The sequence below is a fragment of the Lucilia sericata genome, unplaced genomic scaffold (genome assembly GCF_015586225.1).
Source record: "Lucilia sericata isolate MDLA Ls3-8-SP2 unplaced genomic scaffold, ASM1558622v1 Contig001139F_arrow, whole genome shotgun sequence".
In the NCBI taxonomy this organism is placed as follows: Eukaryota; Metazoa; Arthropoda; class Insecta; order Diptera; family Calliphoridae; genus Lucilia; species Lucilia sericata.
Window position 1 is genome coordinate 134,566 of NW_023995110.1, and position 16,642 is coordinate 151,207.

At 30.1% G+C, this 16,642-nt stretch overlaps 1 protein-coding gene and 1 pseudogene across 1 annotated transcript; one reads left to right on the top strand and one right to left on the bottom strand.

Annotated features, from left to right (window-relative positions):
- Window positions 1-2,259: 2,259 nt before the first annotated feature.
- Window positions 2,260-3,292, bottom strand: LOC119610218 (60S ribosomal protein L36). The gene is made up of 3 exons (XM_037965343.1): window positions 3,210-3,292; window positions 2,915-3,042; window positions 2,260-2,623 (listed from the first exon to the last, which is right to left on the bottom strand). The coding sequence occupies exons 2-3, from the start codon at window positions 3,035-3,037 to the stop codon at window positions 2,399-2,401; spliced, it is 348 nt and encodes a 115-aa protein (XP_037821271.1). The 5' UTR covers window positions 3,038-3,042; window positions 3,210-3,292; the 3' UTR covers window positions 2,260-2,398.
- A 2,751-nt stretch (window positions 3,293-6,043) lies between these two features.
- Window positions 6,044-16,600, top strand: LOC119610217 (annotated as a pseudogene).
- Window positions 16,601-16,642: the final 42 nt, after the last annotated feature.

Sequence of the window (16,642 nt, forward strand, 5' to 3'; positions counted from 1 at the left end):
TTAACGCGATTAACTAAAAAAAATCTGTTCCGGAACAAAAAAAAAATATAAATTGTTTTATATTTATTATAAATTGTTATATATATATTAACTAACAAAATTCGTTTCAAAACGCTTTTTATAACAAAACTCATTGGGCGACAGCTGACTACAACGTGTAAATTTTAAAAATTACTCCGCCGGAGTAGAATTTTTCATTTACAACAAAGATTCTTTCATTCGGAATATCTTGTTTTCCATAAATTTTTACATTTTTATATTTATTTTTCACAAAAAATATTAATTTTACACAATTTTGGGCACAAACTTAAGTTATGCAAAATTAATCTGCCGGAGTAGAATATTTCATTTTGAACAAACATTATTCCATACAGGGTATATTATCATTGCAAATTTTAATATTTTTATGTGTATTTTTTATAATTTTATTATTTTTATAGTGCGTACCAAATGCAAAAACAAAATACATATAAAATGTTGTTGCAGAACTGCCACCACCTTATGTGAATTCGCCTTGATTTTCCATCTACGCCGCGCTCATTTTGTTTACCAAAAAAAAAAACAGAGTTGTATAAAACATATGGCAGATAAGATTGGGGTTAAAAAAGTGCAGGGTTGCTGTTAGCACGTTTAAGAATATGAAGATAAAAAGGAGAAATAATAAATAAAAAAGTCAGGTAACGGAATAAGATTTACTTTTGACTTTAAATAAACGATATAAATTTATTTTATGTAAATTGGTATTCTTTAAATGCTTTAAAATTAATTATCTATCAAACAAAGAACGGATGTAAACAATACTATATGAAAAATAAATAATACAAATAATATATTAATATGAAAAATAAAAAATCTAATAATGGGAACTTTTTAATTCCCAATAAAATTTCAAAAGAACTCCCAAAAATGTGAAAAAGAAATGATTGGAAGTCTACTATTTTGTTCCAAAAAAGTCGATAACTCGACTATCGTTTGTAAATAAAAGTGTAAAAAGTCGAACAAAGGCGAAAAGTCGTAGAAAGTCGAAAAGTCGTAAAAAGTCGAAAAGTCGTAAAAAGTCGAAAATTCGAAAAAAGTCGAAAAAAGTGGGAAAAAGTCGAAAACTCGAAAATGGTAGAAAAAAGTCAAAAATTTTTAAAAAGTGAAAAAAAGTCAAAAACTCTAAAATAGACGGAAAAACTCGAAAAAATGCGAAAGAAGTCGAAAATAGTAAAAAAAAATCGAAAAGTCGGAAAAAGTCGACTTTTAGCTAAATGAAAAAAGTCGACTTTTCGTTTCAACTTTGGAACCCTAGAGATTAATTAAAAAGTCAGGGAACGGATATAAACAATAGGGGTTTTTGATAACAAAACTTGAAAATTTTATTTAACAATATGTAGGAAATTGTGTTTACTATTTTGAATTTTTAAATGATTAAATAAAAACGAAATTAAAGAAATATGTTGTTATTGGGCAAGTAAACATTTAATCGTACAAACCTAGAACTCTGAACCATTTTATGTGGCAGTAATATTTTATTGTTTATAATCACGGGTCTGTTCGGAAATGTATCACCGAGCTACATCTGATGCGCAGTACGTTCGGAAATGCGTCATATAAATTATGATGCGCAAAAAACCTCTTTTGTATTATCAGTTAGATAAATATAATTGGCTTCCAAAGAAATGGGTGATGCGATAAATGTACAGGTATTCAGATTTTTATTAGCTTTATGAATTTATTTTCATATACGCGTCTTTTAACGACAGTTAAACTTTATGCATAAAAAGAACATAAATTTTTATGATGCGTATTTCGAAATTTTTTGAATTTCGAACATATTGAGCATCAGATACATCGCATTGATGCATTTCCTAACAGAATAAAGCTTAACTAAAAAGGAATTTACGGACATCGCTAAATAACAATTGATTAAACATTTGTATTCCCTATGAAGTTCCGAAAGTTAATTTTATACTTAACGAATATAAAATCGAATTTTTAAATTACCATTACTCACATTAAAGTTAAATCCAAACTGGATTAGATAAAAAATACAAGTTAAATTAAAAAAAATTCTACTAAACAAAACAACATTTTACGTCTATGAATGTCGTATGTATATCGCTTTAAACATTAAAATGTAGAACTCGTAGGTATATTGAGAAATATTTAAAAACATTTTTTCTTTATATAGGCTATATCAATATTGAACGACATTATTTCTTTCTCCATGATCCACACTAGTTTAACAATTAAGTACTCAAATGATAGTAAAAATATTTTTTTTTTCACTTTTATTTACTGTTTTAGCATTATCACTATTTGTATCTGATAGTAAAAACGAAATAATAGTGTATTATAAATACACTAATTATAAACTCAATTCCAAAACACACCAACACAAAGATCAATTTGTTTACTTGGCGTGGGTTTGAGCCTTTCTCATTTGAGTGAGGATGTTGGACAATTCTTCACGCTTCCTCTTGGCACGGATGTGTGTGCCCAAACGGCGTTTCAAGAATTTCAAGGCACGCTTATCCTTGGAAACCTTCAACAATTCCATGGTTCTCTTTTCATAGGGAGCATGGCCAACAACTTCACGTACCAAATCACGCATGAACTTGGTGTGACGGGTTTGGATCTACAAAAAAAAGCAAAACAACTTATTAATATTTACAATAACAACAAAAGCATAAACAATTAATATACATATGTAATTATAACTCAGTGCCAATTTTTTAACCATTGTGCCATAACAAATTATTTTAGACTCACAAAGCCCAAAAGAATATTGGGCCCGCTTGTCTGTATAAACAATTATTATATGGTTGTCTGTGAATGGTTTAAATGCTCATCATTGTAACAAACACAATTTTGAATTTGATGGGCGCATTTTCAACTTTTTAAACGTTCCAATTCATGTAATACTTACATTCTTCAAACGGGCACCACGCAAGCCTTTAACTTTCTTGTTGCCAGTGTATTTTACATTCCTGACTTTGGTGGTTTTATGTCCCTTGTTGAGACCGACGCAGAGTTCGTAGCGTACTGCCATTTTGGCTGAAATTGTAAATAAAAATCACAAATTAATATTTAACATAAAAACACTTTTAATTTCATATCAACAACTATTATGTGGTATTTACTGCATAGTCATTTTTGTTTTTATCCAAGTGATGTTAAAAATATTTAATAATTTTTTCACTTTTTTATATTCGTTCACCTACCTTAGCAATTGTCAAAAGGCGGAAAGAGCTTTGACAGGGCATGTTGTTTAGTAGCCATTTTTTCGGGCCGTTTTTACACTATGTTTTGACATTTAATTTGATTTGTAGTTGCCAGATTTAAACTTTTTTTGTAAATAGCTGATTTAAACGGACATTGAAATGTATTAGCTGTTTTTTGTATTTATTTAATTATAAAGATAATAGTCCCTGACAGTGATTCTCTTCTCTGGGATGTTTAGAACAGAGACATCTCTACAAATGTTTTTTCTACATATCAAAATTTTCCTGGTTACTGTTTTATATGTAAGACTGTGTGACAAACAGCAGCAAAGTTCTATGGTAAAATAAAATTTTCTTATGGTGGAAAATATTACCACTTTTGCTGTGTAATCTTTTTTGATTACATTAAATTTTGACAATTGTCACTAATTGCACAAGAAAATCTGCATTTGTTTTAATAAAAGAAGCACTTTTATTGATTTTTTTATTATTGAAATAAATTTCTACAATCACAAACGTATTATAAACTGAAATTATAAAATATTTTATTTTTTGTATTTTCAAATTTTTCTTTTCATTTGTCAAAAATTTATGTAGCCCCATGTAGTCCTATGAGCTAGTAAAATTTTATTCACCTCATATCTATCAAAAATTTACATTTTCAAGTAAATTGTTACCGATTGGCACACACTCTAATAAACAAAAATTTGAAGTGTCATAACTTTAAAACAAAAAGAAAGCAGAAAAAAAATCTTAAACTTCTTCCCTTCAATTAATACAACGATAAAAATAGCCTCCTTTAAAACTTATTAAATTTATTGCACGAATAAATCGCTTAAGGTAAAAGTACACAACACGCGCAGCGCGTTATAGGATTCTGTCAAAAAAATTTGAAATAGTGTATTTTCATTTAACAAGTTACACAATGTAGTTTGTAACGCGTCTGCCGCGAAAAGTTCAGCAACTTCCAACTTTTGACGCGTCGGCAGCTGATCAGGGTTGTATTTTGTTTTGTGTAGAATAAGAATAAACTAAAATTAAATAAATTTCACCAGCAATAAAAGAAAAATATTAAAAAATAAACAAAATCTTAAAATTTTGATTTTTAAAACAGTAAAAGTCTTAAAAACATTAACCCTTTCAGGGTCAAAAATAATTTATGTCTAGAAAAAAACTTATATTTAAGATAATTTGAGTATGCTGAATTCGGGAAAAATAATATTTTTTGAATTTGAGTTTTCCCTAGTGAGTTATAGAAGGTCAAAGTTAAATGTCGAATATATTCGACATTCGAAAAACAGTCTCCAAAAAGTACAACCAATAGTGTTAGCTAAGAAAATGTTTTTCCAAGCGTGGTTTATTTTCGTTTAATACCCAAAAGTGTTTATGGAAATCTTCCAATTTCCCGAAATATTCCAATTTCCCGAAATATTGAATATGAATTAAGATTGTATGTACCTTTCAGCTTGAAGCTCTTGTCTCCAAACACTATGGTGGCCGAATATGTATTTACAAGAAATAATTGTTAAGGCGGCTTAACATACAAATTTATCGCACTGTAGAGAACATATAGAAAATTAATGTCTTCACTGACCTAGAGGATATAACCTGGCTAGGTTATTATTTGTGTTTGCTATTTTGTTGTAATGCTTGGATCCGGTGCTAACTTTAAGTTGATTTTAGATCCCTTAGCGTTGACACACTATATATATTTAAAAGAAAAAAAATTATCTGAAGGTATTACTTCTGATCACTTGATATACTTGCGTCTTCATATATCAATGAAGGAAATGTGTTTGGATTTGAATGAATGTCATTTTATTTGAATGGCCTGTTGGAAAAGGTCTGCAATATGCGTACTCAATTGATTGGCTCATTCAGATCATCATAATTAATACATAGCAAAGTTGATCTTAGTATGCATTATATAAATCTCAATTCGAATTGTTATTCTATCATTAAAGCCGCCCTTGTTGGTGGGATGTATGATAATATATTGGATTCTAAGGTTAATCGTATTAAATCGCCCTGCAGAAATGAAATGGTTTTACATCCAAATTCTGTTTTGCCATATTAGAATTTTTAATATACCCCGAAAATCGGAAGTTATCCCCAAAAAAACGGATTTTTAATTATGGTCGGAATCAAAAATATGTATCTCCTCAAATTTCTTTATCATTTTTATTTAAACGGCGCTCTTCTAGTATTTAAAAAGTATACACACTTCTATATTCTGTATCAACCTAAATAAGTTATTAGAAACTGAATATTTGATTCCAAATTCACTACTTCTGAATTCATTCTCAAAAAATTTTTACGGTGTTTTTATTAAAGTTATTTGGAAGTGAAATTGTAATAGTTATCATATATAGATTCTGCAATGATTCTCGCTAATATGTACTAAAAAAAAGAATCAAGAAAATTGGTCAAGTAATAGAGAAAAATGTTCCCAATCGTTTTGGCTTCGCCTATTAATATATATATATATATATGATGATGACAAATACAAAAATTTCCTACTCTGGTAGACAATCCCGATTTTAAAATATTTGCTTTCAAAATTCAACTTTTTAATCTTTCGAAATCAGTATTTAAAATCGTTGAAAATTTAAAAATAACTGAAAACTTTAGTGGTTTGTGTTCTAGTCTGATAGATCGGACGGAGGTGGTGGGTTCGATTCGATTAAGGAGCGCACAACAGGCCCGAGAGGCCTAGGTGTATATCTTCGGATTTGATGTATATACTTAACTAGCCGGCTTACAACCGATTTTAAGCCGCCGCCGACATTTTTAGTCTCAGCCACCGCCGCCGTTAATGCTTGTCGGCCCAGGTCTCTGGTGCCGGCCATATTGTTATTGTATGTAGTGAAATAGAAAAGTCTACTTTTCAATCCACGTGTTTAAAACCACAAACTTTTCAAGAAAAAACAGTGAAAAATAACAAAAAATTAAAGAAAAACTATTAAAAATCAAACAATATATTGAATATAAACAAAAACAATAAAAATCTTTTAATTTTTCGTGATTAAATAAAGGTAAGTTGCGGTTTGAAAAAAATTCTCCTGAACGCAACAAACATAACCTAAACATTAAAAATGAAGAAAAGAAAAAAATTCGCATAGTTAATCGAATGGAATTATGGAGAAGAAAATAAAAAAGTGAAAGGAACCAAATAAATTACAAGAAATTTACAAAATTTTCGCAAACGTTTATAAATAATTTCATATTTGTGTTGAATTCTTATGACAATTTGTGAAATTTATTTGAAGTATTCTTTATTGATTGTTAGCCAGGGAGCAGGAGTTATGAGACGATTTTTTTACCCAGCAAAAAAAGTGTGGAAAAAGATGTAGAATTTTCATCACAACTAGTAACCCGAAGTGCTTCAAATTCGGGTGTAAAACCTATGAATTTTACATTAGCGTGTCATTGGAGGGAATTTGTTCATTTTTGGCAGCTTTGAACTACATCTGATCTTATTTTTAGAAGCAGTAAAAATCCGATATTTGGATGTCAAAAATAAAACACATTCTCTTAATGACACGCTTATGTAAATTTCACTACTCTTTCACCAAATCATGATGTACTTCAAATATGTTATTTGTAATGACTTTTCCACATCTCTTTCCTCACTTTTAACTGGGGTTTCATTTGTAAGGAAATATTTGGTTTATAAAAGTGAAAAATATGAAATCGCATTTTAAGATGTGATTAAGATGTGGTTTTTAAAGTATGACATCAAATATTTTTGCTGGGTATTTTCAAGGGGGTGGTAGGAGGTAATATATTTTGAGTTGTATATTATCTTCATACCACTAAAAAGTATGATTCGTGTATAGCATAATCAATAGTGCCAACACCTCGTTTTTGTGTTTCTTTTGATGGTTCGAAAAAAGAAAGAATTAGAATTTTTCTGGACTTTTATTAATAATTGTTAGAAAGGAAAGTTTCTGTATGAATTTTAGTTTATGTTGAATGTTTATATGTATGTATATATATTTGGATTTCATGTAGGCATATACCTAAAATATGTACATATACATTTAAATTAATTGGACAAAGTTCATTCTTAGTCATATTTGTTATTGTTTCTGTTATAATCAGATGAATTTCCAAACGAAAATCATTATTAGCATTATCAAAAAAGAGGCAATCTATTACAGATGTTTTTTAGTGATTGCACAATTTTATATACACACATAATAGGTATTTTGTTAATCTGTATGTCTCGTGTGCTCTGCTTTCCTTTTTGTCTCTGCTATTATTTCAGTATTCGAATTATCAGCTGTGCTTAAATTTATTTAGAATTCCACTACTAATTCTTAAGTTGAAGCATAATAAACTCCATTAATTGCGTATTATTTTCACTAATCCTTATTTGTTAGAAAAAATTTAATAATACATTTCCACTTTTTCATACAAGTCATGTGTTTTTAGTCTATAGTCTTCTTTGTGCACATGTATGTATGTATGTATGTACATACAATAAATTTGTTTTTATCCTATTCTTATGTTTGTCTAAATTTTCTTCTATTTCTTAGTCTGCACATCTGTCTGTCTGTTTTTGACTGTTTTTTATTTTGTCAGTGCGTTGTTACTTGTTATGTAGTTGTAAATTTCTGAATTTTATTTTATGTTTTATTTATTTCTCATTAATTTACATTTTTTTGTTTTGTGTTTAGTTTTTGTTTTTGTAGTTGTTGTTTATTAATCTTAAAGGTAACCTTCAGTTTTGTTTCTCTTTTTTTTTCGTGGCATTGGCTTAATGTCATGACATTTTAAGAGTGAGAATATCAAAAAATTGAGAGTTATTTGAAAAATATAAACATTACAACGTGTTTTGAACTAATGTTCCTTTGTCTACTTAATATGTTTTCTTTTGTTTAACAAACAATGTGGTTTTTTAATACTCAATACTTATTTCACAGCAAATATAAAGTGGAATATTTATGAAAAGTAATTATGTATAAATCTGCACCAAACTTTTTTTAACAAAAAAGGCTGTATAGCAAAATTTAAGATTCGACTAAAATTTTTCTGTGCATTTTTATGTTAGCTGTAAAAATTTCAATTTACTTTTTTAAATATTATTTTATTTATTGTCTTCAAATTCTTTGTCGGATATCAATCTAGAATATTAAACTGTTAATTCTAAAGGTAGTGTTTCCTTAAGAAATGTCCTTCAAAATATTGAAAAATACATATTATTTATTACTTGACTCCTACTATAATAGAACAAACTAGGTATTACCTTGTTTCAATTAATAATAATCAAGACTACCAATGGTTCCAAACTTTTTTCAAGTCAAGAATTTAGTTCAAGTTCAGTTCTAGGTCAATTCTAGTTTTGTTCTAGTTCAGTTCTAATTCTGTTCTAGTTCAGTTCTAGTTCAGATCTACTTCAGTTCTAGTTCAGTTGTAGTTCAGTTCTAGTTTAGTTCTAGTTCAGTTCTAGTTCAGTTCTAGTTCAGTTCTAGTTTCAGTTCTAGTTCAGTTTCTAGTTCAGTTCTAGTTCGGTTCTATTCGTTCTAGTTCGTTCTAGTTCAGTTCTAGTTCAGTTCTAGTTCAGTTCTAGTTCAGTTCTAGTTCAGTTCTAGTTCAGTTCTAGTTCAGTTCTAGTTCAGTTCTAGTTCAGTTCTAGTTCAGTTCTAGTTCAGTTCTAGTTCAGTTCTAGTAAAGGTCTAGTTCAGTTCTAAGTAAAGTTCTAGTTCAGTTCTAGTTCAGTTCTAGTTCAGTTTAGTTCAGGTCTAGTTCAGTTCTAGTTCAGTTCTGTCAGTTCTAGTTCAGTTCTAGTTCAGTTCTAGTTCTAGTTTAGTTCAGTTCTAGTTCAGTTCTAGTTCAGTTCTAGTTCAGTTCTAGTTCAGTTCTAGTTCAGTTCTAGTTCAGTTCTAGTTCAGTTCTAGTTCAGTTTCTAGTTTCAGTTCTAGTTCAGTTCTAGTTCAGTTCTAGTTCAGTTCTAGTTCAGTTCTAGTTCAGGTTCTAGTTCAGATTCTAGTTCAGTTCTAGTTCAGTTCTAGTTCAGTTCTATTTCAGTTCTAGTTCAGTTCTAGTTCAGTTCTAGTTCAGTTCTAGTTCAGTTCTAGTTCAGTTCTAGTTCAGTTCTAGTTCAGTTCTAGTTCAGTTCTAGTTCATGTTCTAGTTCAGTTCTAGTTCAGTTCTAGTTCAGTTCTAGTCAGTTTAGTTCAGTTCTAGTTTCAGTTCTAGTTCTAGTTCAGTTCTAGTTTAGTTCAGTTCTAGTTCATTCTAGTTCAGTTCTAGTTCAGTTCTAGTTTCAGTTCTAGTTCCGTTCTAGTTCATTCTGTTCACTTCTAGTTCAGTTCTAGTTCAGTTCGAGTTCCGTTCTAGTTCCGTTCTAGTTCAGTTTCTAGTTCAGTTCTAGTTCAGTTCTAGTTTCAGTTCAGTTCTAGTTCAGTTCTAGTTCAGTTCTAGTTCAGTTCTAGTTCAGTTCTAGTTCAGTTCTAGTTCAGTTCTAGTTCAGTTCTAGTTCAGTTCTAGTTCAGTTCTAGTTCAGTTCTAGTTCAGTTCTAGTTCAGTTCTAGTTCAGTTCTAGTTCAGTTCTAGTTCAGTTCTAGTTCAGTTCTAGTTCAGTTCTAGTTCAGTTCTAGTTCAGTTCTAGTTCAGTTCTAGTTCAGTTCTAGTTCAGTTCTAGTTCAGTTCTAGTTCAGTTCTAGTTCAGTTCTAGTTCAGTTCTAGTTCAGTTCTAGTTCAGTTCTAGTTCAGTTCTAGTGCAATTCTAGATAATTTCTGTTGTACCTGTGATTAATATAGTTAAAATGTTTATAAATTTTGAATTATTTTAAACTAAAACGCATATAAAACAATAAATTACGTTGTAAATAAAGTCGCTAAAAAATGTAAATGCAATACAACGATTAGTATTTCAAATATTTTCGCCAAAAAATCTAAAATTTAAAAAAAAAAATCGACAAAAAACGCATGATACTAGCCTGATGTGATGTACGAGACGAGAATATCATCATGTTAAAGAAAATTGAGAAAATATAAATAAAAACAAATTTGTATCGTTTTGCAAAAAGAAAATAAAATTGTATTTTCTTTTAGTAACGCTTTGTTTAACAAATAATTCATAAGATAGTATTCATTAGTCTCTTTTTCTCCTTAGTATGCCGACAACGATTACGAAATATAGTCGCCGTGTACTGTAAAAGAGTAAAGAATTATTAAACGATAAAAAATTAGCCACGAGTTATAACATAGAAACGAGAATTAAATATTAATTATCTAAAACTGGGTTTTAAAAATTAATAAAAAATTAAGAAATAATATTGAGATTAATGATCTAAAATTAAGAAATTTTAAACCCATTTAAAACTATTTTAACGAAAATAATATTATAGCCACAAGTATTTGGTAACGATTTCATAATACGTCGTCAAAGTGTTTTATTTTTTAAATAAAATTTTATACATTCGTTCAACATACTTATACATTGATATATATAATTAAAAAAAGAAAAGTTTATTTTTAACTTGATTTTTATTTGAAAAATTTTCCGCTGTGTGTTGTGTATTTTCTATTATTTTTTCTTCAATAGAGAAGAGAAGAAAAATAAACATTTATCTGTTTCAAAATATAAGTTTATTATTGTAAGTGAAATTTAAATATGTTTTACTTTTTATTAATTTATTTAAATGTTAATAGTATTAATTTATAAGTATTTTGTAATAAATTTGTTTGCCTATTGGTTAGTGCATATTCAAATACATAACACATCATTTGAATAAAGACCAAATGTATCTTTTTATTTTTGTAATATTTATTTAAAAGTTAACTTGAAGCTACACTATCTATATCTGTTTATGTTTCCACTTTTGTGTTAAAAAAGTTTAAGTACTCCCTCTCTTATACCAAGGTTTTACCTATTGTGTTTTTAGTTTATTACCTTATCTCATTAATCTGTAGTATTAAGAAGCAACAGATGTGTTGCTTTTATATTTTGTTAGTTTAGTTTGCAAAATTTTTTCATTATCGCTTATTTCTCTAATAAAAAACTGCGTAAATCTTTTTTCCTAAAAACTTTTTTAAATATCTAAAAATACCTTAATATGTATGTGTTATAAGCAAAAATAATACAAAATTAAATGCTTAAAAAATTATTTCAGATTTAAATAAGAAGAGATACTAAAGCTCTGCTATTTGCAAAGAAAAAATCAATTTGTTGACAGATAGAAATAGTAATTATTTATCTTAAAATATTTACTAATTATGTACCGATTCGTTATTTAAGCATTTAAACACACAATTTATGTTGCCGTGTGAATTTCAGTTATAATATTTTCTTTTTGGATGTGTTCCATTTTGGTCATAAGGGAAAATGTAGATTAATGCTAATGATCATATATTTTGTATAAGACTTATAGCACGTGATTCTTTTTTTATCGTAGATTTGAAGGTGATTACAATTTGTTGCTTTTATTTAATTTATTGTGAATCATATTTAAATATTTTGTGTATAGGTAAATTTATTGAATTTATTTCAAATTTTGGAGGGCTTTTAAACATTATATGCCTATTTAATGAAAATATGCGGAAATTAAGTATGTATGTGTGATTCATTCCTGTTAAAATAAATGTTTTCTTCACGTTTTTCAAATTTATATTTTATTTTTTAGCTAAAAAATGGAATATGTTTATTTTTGTTTTCTTTTTCGTACAAATTATATAAATTAAAATGTATATAAACAGTGTTGATTAAGGAAATAGCAAAAAAAAGAAGATAAATTTATATGAATATATTTGTATAAATAAAGGAAATATGCCGACCTTGTCCTACTATATTCAAAATTATATGCAAATAGTTCAGTTCTAGCTTAGTGCTAGTTCAATTCTAGTTCAGATCTAGTTCAGTTCTAGTTCAGTTCTAGTTCAGTTCTAGTTCAGTTCTAGTTCAGTTCTAGTTCAGTTCTAGTTCAGTTCTAGTTCAGTTCTAGTTCAGTTCTAGTTCAGTTCTAGTTCAGTTCCAGTTCAGTTCTAGTTCAGTTCTAGTTCAGTTCTAGTTCAGTTCTAGTTCAGTTCTAGTTCAGTTCTAGTTCAGTTCTAGTTCAGTTCTAGTTCAGTTCTAGTTCAGTTCTAGTTCAGTTCTAGTTCAGTTCTAGGTAAGTTCTAGTTCAGTCCTAGTTCAGTTCTTGTTCAGTTCTTGTTCAGCTCTAGTTCAGTTCTAGTTCAGTTCTAGTTCAGTTTAGTTCAGTTCTAGTTCGGTTCTAGTTCAGTTCTAGTTCTAGTTCAGTTCTAGTTCTAGTTCAGTTCTAGTTTAGTTCAGTTCTAGTTCAGTTCTAGTTCAGTTCTAGTTCAGTTCTAGTTCAGTTCTAGTTCTAGTTCTAGTTCAGTTCTAGTTCAGTTTACTTCAGTTCTAGTTCAGTTCTACTTCAGTTCTAGTTCAGTTCTAGTTCAGTTCTAGTTCAGTTCTAGTTCAGTTCTAGTTCAGTTCTAGTTCAGTTCTAGTTCAGTTCTAGTTCAGTTCTAGTTCAGTTCTAGTTCAGTTTCTAGTTCAGTTCTAGTTCAGTTCTAGTTCAGTTCTAGTTCAGTTCTAGTTCAGTTCTAGTTCAGTTCTAGTTCAGTTCTAGTTCAGTTCTAGTTCAGTTCTAGTTCAGTTCTAGTTCAGTTCTAGTTCAGTTCTAGTTCAGTTCTAGTTCAGTTCTAGTTCAGTTCTAGTTCAGTTCTAGTTCAGTTCTAGTTCAGTTCTAGTTCAGTTCTAGTTCAGTTCTAGTTCAGTTCTAGTTCAGTTCTAGTTCAGTTCTAGTTCAGTTCTAGTTCAGTTCTAGTTCAGTTCTAGTTCAGTTCTAGTTCAGTTCTAGTTCAGTTCTAGTTCAGTTCTAGTTCAGTTTTAGTTCAGTTCTAGTTCAGTTCTAGTTCAGTTCTAGTTCAGTTCTAGTTCAGTTCTAGTTCAGTTCTAGTTCAGTTCTAGTTCAGTTCTAGTTCAGTTCTAGTTCAGTTCTAGTTCAGTTCTAGTTCAGTTCTAGTTCAGTTCTAGTTCAGTTCTAGTTCAGTTCTAGTTCAGTTCTAGGTAAGTTCTAGGTAAGTTCTAGTTCAGTCCTAGTTCAGTTCTTGTTCAGTTCTTGTTCAGCTCTAGTTCAGTTCTAGTTCAGTTCTAGTTCAGTTCTAGTTCAGTTCTAGTTCAGTTAGTTCTAGTTCAGTTCTAGTTTCTAGTTCAGTTCTAGTTCAGTTCTAGTTCAGTTCTAGTTCAGTTCTAGTTCAGTCTAGTTCAGTTCTAGTTCAGTTCTAGTTCAGTTCTAGTTCAGTTCTAGTTCAGTTCTAGTTCAGTTCTAGTTCAGTTCTAGTTCAGTTCTAGGTAAGTTCTAGGTAAGTTCTAGTTCAGTCCTAGTTCAGTTCTTGTTCAGTTCTTGTTCAGCTCTAGTTCAGTTCTAGTTCAGTTCTAGTTCAGTTCTAGTTCAGTTCTAGTTCAGTTCTAGTTCAGTTCTAGTTCAGTTCTAGTTCAGTTCTAGTTCGGTTCTAGTTCAGTTCTAGTTCTAGTTCAGTTCTAGTTCTAGTTCAGTTCTAGTTCAGTTCTAGTTCAGTTCTAGTTCAGGTCTAGTTCAGTTCTAGTTCAGTTCTAGTTCAGTTCTAGTTCAGTTCTAGTTCAGTTCTAGTTCAGTTCTAGTTCTAGTTCAGTTCTAGTTCAGTTCTACTTCAGTTCTAGTTCAGTTCTACTTCAGTTCTAGTTCAGTTCTAGTTCAGTTCTAGCTCAGTTCTAGTTCAGTTCTAGTTCAGTTCTAGTTCAGTTCTAGTTCAGTTCTAGTTCAGTTCTAGTTCAGTTCTAGTTCAGTTCTAGTTCAGTTCTAGTTCAGTTCTAGTTCAGTTCTAGTTCAGTTCTAGTTCAGTTCTAGTTCAGTTCTAGTTCAGTTCTAGTTCAGTTCTAGTTCAGTTCTAGTTCAGTTCTAGTTCAGTTCTAGTTCAGTTCTAGTTCAGTTCAGTTCTAGTTCAGTTCTAGGTTCTAGTTCAGTTCTAGTTCAGTTCTAGTTCCGTTCTAGTTCAGTTCTAGTTCAGTTCTAGTTCCGTTCTAGTTCCGCTCTAGTTCCGTTCTAGTTCAGTTCTAGTTCAGTTTTAGTTCAGTTCTAGTTCCGTTCTAGTTCCGCTCTAGTTCCGTTCTAGTTCAGTTCTAGTACAGTTCTAGTTCCGTTCTAGTACAGTTCTAGTTCCGTTCTAGTTCAGTGGATTCGAAAAAATTTTAAAAGATAAATATTTAACAAATATTGTAGCTTAGCTCTAGCTATCCTTTATTAAAATATAATAACATCCCTTACTAAAAGCTTCTGTATTGTTTTTTGTTTAAGTTATCACTTGGTTATCACCCAGACAAAAGATTTTACTGAATATTTCTTATGTGATTTCTACATGTAGTAATCTTCTGTAATATAGTCTTTGCAGAACATGAAAAGTTAATAAATTATTCTTTTATTGCTGCGGAAAAGTTCAGCAGTGTTAAATTAAATGATCTCTATTACTAAAAAAGTGATAATTTTCTTGAGATATATACAATAAACCGGACATTTATAAAATATGTATGTATACTCTCGCAGATTCTAACACACCTTTCTCAACCTGTTTACGAAACCTTATGGAATTTGCTTTTTTATAGATTATAATTGTTTGCTTCTGTTTAGTTTTATGCCTGTTATCAGTAGAAACAAGTGAAAATAATATAGAATTTGTTAATAAATTTTGATAGTGATAAATAGGTTACCATGCTGATAGGCATATTATTATACAAATTCAAAAAAAAAGGTCATTATAAATGTTGATATGTTTTAGTATGTGACTTTCCACGTATTTTCAGACATACAATGAGCCTATTTTTTAAAACATATTTGTTTACAATTAGCTTTGTTAAATAAGTTATTAAATAGATTTTGTATTTTTTTCTGTAGTTATATGTACAAATTTACAATCATGTGTGTCTGATTTTGCCTATTTTTTTGTAAAGTGGTTATTGATGAGTCATGGTAAACTAGGCATACTTTTGGTTTTAAGTTTTTATGGAAGTTTTGTTTATTCATATGAAACTATGTGTAAGAGAGTATGTTTTTTTATTTCCTATTTATTTTGCTTTCCTATGTTTTACTTTTTTCTATTTTATCCACTTCATTTTTATTATTCTTCATGGCTTCTTGTCATTTTAGATTCTTCAACATTCAGCGAAAATGGTATCTGGTCGCCCACTTTTATATTTGTCACTGCCTGGTGTAGCATTTATACTTGGGGTATTTTGGTTTCGGCGTCGAAATAAAAATAGTTTAGATAATGATACGAAAAAGGCAAGTGGCGGCGGCGGCGGCGGCGAGAAGGAACATCTTTCATCTAATAATAAAAAAGAAGTTAAAGAAGACGTAATCACAAAAACCGTAGCAAATGGTAGTGTCAAAACAAATGCTGCTCCTCCAAAAACACCAACAAAGTCAATTAATATAAATGGAACGTTACCCAATGATGACGAAAATCGTTTATTTGGCAAATCGGCACCTATAAAAATTGTACAAAATGGACGTGGCCCTAACTCTCCAGCAAAGCAACCCCAACAGCAAGTAGATTCTGAAGTTTTGAAATCCAAGATACAAGATGCTGAACACAAGTTGTTGAGATATTGATGAAGACTTTGAAAATCTATCTTCGCCCGTTGATTTGCCCGACTCTGTTAATAACCGTATGTCATTCTATTCCCGTAATGTTGATATTAAAAAGGATAAGCCTGTAGTTATAATGGCCACTACAACTCCTAAAATATCGCCAGAAAATTCATTTTTGGAAAGTAAATATACCAAAGAATGTGAACAAAATAACAACTTTGATAATAGTAAAATATCGGAAAATGGAAATGATAAATGTGAAGCCGGAAAATCACCCAAAACCACCACTGTTAGTGTTAAATCAGAGGAAACAGCCAAGACTGTTAAGGATAATGTTGAAGACACCAAAAAGCCACAAATTGTTAATGACACTCAAATAGAGACAACAGATGTTAATGAAAAGCGTAACGTTGATGCAGCTAGTCCTTCGTTAAGTTTATGCAGTGTCCAATCGGGTGATTCTGGCAAGGGATCCAGTCTACCACGTTCAGAGGCAGCAAGAGCTAAAACCACCTACGAATTTTTCCTACCTAACAGCTTGGTGGGTCAGTTGTATGGTCGCAAACGCTCTTATATTAATTTCATTAAAACAAAAACAAATGCCACAGTCGTATTGCGTCAAAAAGTATACACTGGCAAATTGCGTGTGTGCGCTATTGAAGGTACTGAAAGTGAAATACAAGCTGCATTGGCTATGATACGCCAGCGTTTGCCGGCCAAGCGTTATCCAAATTTAACAATGCAAAGAATACATTTGCACTTCCACAATCCGTAGTTCCTTTATCAACAGAAAGTCTGCTTAATCTTCAGGTGAGAGTGAACACTTTTTAGTTTAATTCAAAGAAATATTTC